This window comes from Mandrillus leucophaeus, unplaced genomic scaffold (assembly GCF_000951045.1).
Source record: "Mandrillus leucophaeus isolate KB7577 unplaced genomic scaffold, Mleu.le_1.0 Scaffold35, whole genome shotgun sequence".
Taxonomy (NCBI): Eukaryota; Metazoa; Chordata; class Mammalia; order Primates; family Cercopithecidae; genus Mandrillus; species Mandrillus leucophaeus.
The window spans coordinates 5,460,485-5,466,229 of NW_012103698.1; the positions used below are offsets into that span (position 1 = coordinate 5,460,485).

At 41.9% G+C, this 5,745-nt stretch overlaps 1 protein-coding gene across 1 annotated transcript in view; it reads left to right on the top strand.

Annotated features, from left to right (window-relative positions):
- The first annotated feature begins 5,127 nt into the window (after positions 1 to 5,127).
- RASGRP1 (RAS guanyl releasing protein 1 (calcium and DAG-regulated)) overlaps positions 5,128 to 5,745 on the top strand; it is a 96,528-nt gene continuing 95,910 nt past the window's right edge. Inside the window, exon 1 of the mRNA XM_011989326.1 lies at positions 5,128 to 5,385. Within this exon, the coding sequence (XP_011844716.1) occupies positions 5,378 to 5,385 (8 nt within the window). The 5' untranslated portion in view covers positions 5,128 to 5,377. The remainder of the gene's footprint in view (positions 5,386 to 5,745) is intronic.

Below are 5,745 nucleotides of genomic sequence, written 5' to 3' on the forward strand. Positions count from 1 at the left end.
TCTAACATCGACACCCTAACATCACAATTAAAAGAACTAGAAAAGCAAGATTAAACAAATTCAAAAGCTAGCTGAAGACAAGACACAACTAAGATCAGAGCACAACTGAAGAAGACAGAGACAAGAAAAACCCTTCAAAAATGTAGTGAATCCAGGAGCTGGTTTTTTGAAAAGATCAACAAAATAGACCACTAGCCAGATTAATAAAGAAGAAAAGAGAGAAGAATCAAATAGACACAATAAATGATAAAGGAGATATCATCATTGATACCACAGAAATACAAAGTACCATCAAAGAATACTATAAATACTTCTACGCAAATAAACTAGAAGAAATGGATAAATTCCTGGACACATACACCCTCCCAAGACTAAACCAGGAAGAAGTCAAATCCCTGAATAGACCAATAACAAGTTCTGAAATTGAGGCAGTAATTAATAAGCTAGCAACCAAAAAAAGAGCCCAGGATGAGATGGATTCACAGCCAAATTCTATCAGAGGTACAAAGAGGAGCTGGTACATTCCTTCTGAAACTGTTTCAAACAATAGAAAAACAGGGACTCCTCCCTACCTCATTTTATCAGGCCAGCATCATCCTGATACCAAAACTGGCAGAGACACACACCAAAAAAAAGAAAATTTCAGGCCAATATCCCTGATGAACATCAGTTTGAAAATGCTCCATAAAATCCTGGCAAACAGAATCCAGCAGCACATCAAAAAGCTTATCCACCACAATCAAGTTGGCTTTATCCCCGGGATGCAAGGCTGGTTCAATATATGCAAATCAATAAATGTAATCCATCACATAAACAGAACCAATGACAAAAACCACACAATTATCTCAATGGATGCAGAAAAGACCTTCAATACAGTTCAACACTACTTCATGCTAAAAACTCTCAATAAACTAGGTATTGATGGAATGTATCTTAAAATAATAAGAGCTATTCATGACAAGCCCACAGTCAATATCATACCAAATGGGCAAAAGCTGGAAGCATTCCCTTTGAAAACCAGCACATGACAAGGATGCCCTCTCTCACCACTCCTATTCAACATAGTATTGGAAGCTCTGGCCAGGGCAATCACACAAGAGAAATAAATAAAGTATTCAAACAGGAAGAGGGGAAGTCGAATTGCTCTGTTTGCAGATGACATGATTGTATATTTAGAAAACCCCATCATCTCAGCCCCAAATCTCCTTAAGCTAATAAGCAACTTCAGCAAAGTCTCAGGATATAAAAATCAATGTGCAAAAATCACAAGCATTCCTATACACCAATGATAGACAGAGAGCCAAATCATGAGTAAACTCCCATTCACAATTGCTACCAAGAGAATAAAATGCCTAGGAATCCATCTTACAAGGGATGTGAAGGACCTCTTCAAGGAGAACTACAAACCACTGCTCAATGAAATAGAAGAGGACACAAACAAATGGAAAAACATTCCATGCTCATGGATAGGAAGAATCAATATTGTGAAAATGGCCATACTGCGCAAAGTAATTTATAGATTCATTGCTGTCCCCATCAAGCTACCACTGACTTTCTTCACAAAATTAGAAACACCTACTATAAATTTCATATGGAAGCAAAAAAGAGCCTGTATAGCGAAGACAATCCTAAGCCAAAAGAACAAAGCTGGAGGCATCATGCTACCTGACTTCAAACTATACTACAAGGCTATAGTAACCAAAACAGCATGGTACTGGTACCAAAACAGATATATAGACCAATGGAACAGAACAGAGGCCTCAGAAATAACACTACACATCTACAACCATCTGATCTTTGACAAACTTGACAAAAACAATGAGGAAAGGATTCGCTATTTAATAAATGGTGTAGGGAAAACTGGCTAGCCATATGCAGAAAGCTGAAACTGGACCCCTTTCTTATACCTTATACAAAAATCAACTCAAGATGGATTAAAGACTTAAATGTAAGACCTAAAACCATAAAAATGCTAGAAGAAAACGTAGGCAATACCATTCAGGATATAGGCATGGGCAAGGACTTCATGACTAAAACACCAAAAGCAATGGCAACAAAAGCCAAAATTGACCAATGGGATCCAATTAAACTAAAGAGCTTCTGCACAGCAAAAGAAAATATCATCCGAGTAAACAGACAACCTACAGAATGGGAGAAAATTTTTGCAGTCTACCCATCTGACAAAGGGCTAGTATCCAGAATCTACAAAGAACTTAAACAAATTTACAAGAAAAAACAATCCCATCAAAACATGGGCAAAGGACATGAACAGACACTTCTCAAAAGACATTTATGTGGCCAAGAAACATATGAAAAAAAGCTCGTCATCACTGGTCATTAGAGTAATGCAAATCAAAACTGCAGTGCGATATCATTTCACGCCAGTTAGAACAGCGATCATTAAAAAGTCAGGAAACAACAGATGCTGGAGAGGATGTGGAGAAATGGGAATGCTTTTACAGTGTTGGTGGGAGTGTAATTAGTACAACCATTGTGGAAGACAGTGTGGCAATTCCTCAAGGATTTAGAACCAGAAATACCATTTGGCCCAGCAATCCCATTACTGGGGTATATATCCAAAGGATTATAACTCATTCTCCTATAAAGGCACATGCACATGTATGTTTACTGCAGCACTGTTCACAATAGCAAAGACTTGGAATGAATCCAAATGCCCATCAATGATAGACTGGATAAAGAAAATGTGGCACATATATACCACAGAATACTATGAAGCCATAAAAAAGGATGAGTTCATGTCCTCTGTGGGGACATGGATGAAGCTGGAAGCCATTATTCTCAGCCAACTAACACAGGAACTGAAAACCAAACACCACATGTTCTCACTCATAAGTGGGAGTTGAACAATGAGAACAGATGGACAAAGGGAGGCACACACTGGGGCCTGTCCGTGATGGGGGGGCAGTTGGGGGAGGATAGCATTAGGAGAAATACCTAATGTAGATGATGGGTTGATGGGTGCAGCAAACCATCGTGGCATGTGTATACCTAGGTAACAAACCTGGACGTTCTGCACATGTATCCCAGAACTTAAAGTATAATAATTTTTTAAAAAGCATGAATATTATCCTCATTAGCTACCTTACAAGAATGTTATATTAAATGATGTATTTTGTGGGGGAAAAAAAAAAGAAATTTGTTCTTGAGGTCAGAGGTGCCTCATATAACACCAGGGAGACTAATCATGTGGCCGATGATGAAAAGAGACACAGACAAACTTCTTATTTTTTAGATGTTTGGAAAAGACTTATTGCTCAGGTAGGAGTAGCCAGAAAATCTCAAAAAAGAGCTCGAAGGGGTCCAGAAGCAGAATCAGATGGACATGAAGTGCAGAGTTCTCAGAAAGTTCAAGAGAAAAACACTCGCTGGGCATATGTAGGCCTCTTTCTTTAGAAAACTCAGCAAGACTCATGTATTGAATGAATTAATAACCTCGATTTCAACCATTTGTATATACAGGGACTGTAGGTGTGTAGATGTAACTGCCTACGTGTGCATTTAGTATTATGCATATATGTATATTTACATATAAATATAGTGATGCATTTACAGAAAGGCATCCATTTGGCATACATACCTATGCATATGCAGTATAAGGCCGGATTATTCCCCTGCCACACACAAAGATTTTGCTGTCCAAAGACTCAGTGCAATGAATGGCATGGAAGGGGTTCTATTTACAAGGGCGAAGCAATAGAGAAATACTGACAGCATCGGATAACCCGTGATGGGGATCCCATGAAAGCCACCGGGGACAGTGCCATTAACCTTGTCACTCCTGCCATAGACAGGGGACTTCAAAGAAACACTGAAACCCTTTCTCCAGAAATAATCAGGAAGGATCTTATTTTCTTCTTTGAGGTCAGCACATTCTGCTTTTCAAAATCAAATCCACAGCAGTTTATTAGTAATGTCCCACATGTACTGCCTCAAGCTGGCAGCTGTGGAAGCTAAAGAAGCAAAAGACCTGATTCTTGACCTCGGAAAATTTAGTTTAGTTGTGGAGGTAAGACAGGGACACGGAATATTACGTGGCAATTGAAAGTGTAAATATTATAGATTTAAGTATTAGTGAAGAGAGTGGTAAAGAGCTCATTCTGGAGTAGAGGGGTCAGTGAAAAGTAATTGTTTACCCAAGAATGAGAAGATCTCTGTGAAAAAAGTCGAAGACTGCACACTTAGGACTGCTGGGAGATAGACAGATAGACTTATATATAGATACGAATCTTTATCGTCCTCAGACATCTGCCACCTTGTTTCTTTAGGTTGTAGGGCTTGCATGAGGAAGGCTGTATAATAGATAACACTAAAAATGTTTGAGCCTTAGACCCAGTGAGTGACGAAGGGTGTCATTATTTAATATTCTCCTGACATTCACCTGCCCCTTCTGCATCTGTGGCTGTGACTGAGGACTTGGTTCTTTATATCACCCAGGGTTCATGAGGATTCTCTGGAGAAATTTCTTGCTGGTCTCAGTATCAAGAAAGGGGGATCTTCTCTTGAGCAATTTTGTTTTTGGTCTTGCATGTGATAGGAATTGCACTTTAGACAAGGCCTCTCTTTAAACTTGACTGCTAGAAATGCAGGAGACAAATTTTGGTCCTACTCTAGCAAGGGTATTGGACTCTATGAGATGCATTTATTTCAAATGATGTTCATTTTTGGCTCCATCTTCTGTGCCTTATTTTTCATTTCACACACTTCTTTTTGTAGGTTATGTGCTCTTGTAAGCTATCTTGAATTCTGTTTTAAGGACAAGGTAGCATAAAAATATAAGGAAATATATAAATGAAATAGAGGAAAGCTTTAAGGTCCAGAACACTATGGCCGGGAAGACAACTATGACTGTGGCTAGAGTTATGGTCTGTGGCCGTGATAATGAGTGTGTTATTAGGGCAGGGCAGCAGTGATCACAGGGAGTCAGACAGACCTCAGTCCAAGTCAGAGCTCTCTCTGCCGTTTATTACTTGTATGATCTGAGGCATATTATTCTCTAAACCTTCATTTTGTCATCTTTACAACAGTGATCTCTTTGTATCAGGGAGGATGGATTAAATGAGGTAATGTATAGAAAGCACTTAGTACAACCGCACTCCATCATTAGCAATTGAGATTATCAGCACTATCACCTGGACAAGCAGCGGGTGGGCCGCCCCTCTTGGCCAGGTCTTCTGCGCGCACTGACGTTGTAAGAAAGCTGTCCCCACGTCTCCCACACCCACCGACGCCAGGCGGCCGCGTCTGGGCCCGATACGGATCACGCCTGCGGAGCGCACCTCCACATGGGCAGCCCTCGTCCAGGGCGCAGGGCACATGTCTACGGCCCAGTCCTGCAGACGGCTACCAAGAGACCCCAATGCGCAGGTCAAGGCAACTTCACAACTGTCTTTCCGTTCCTTTCCCCTGCCGGACTCCGCGCTCTGATATATACAGGAGAGGCCCGCGAGGGGACAAGGCGTCCGCACTGCAATGCTCCGAGCAGCGGCCGCGGGCAGCGGGGTGAAGGCTGCGGGTCGGCTGCGGGAAAGGGGGTCCCATGGGAGCCGCTAGGCGCAGCCCGTTTCCCGACCTCAGGTGGAGGTCGCCGGGCACAGCTGCCCTGCAAGGCGCGGGTGTGGTAGCCGGGAGCCCGCTCCTCTCCCTGAGACTTAACCCTTTGGCCAAGAGAGGTCGACGGCGGGCAGGGTGAGAGAACCGCGGAAGGCGCAGGGCCCGGGCACCCGC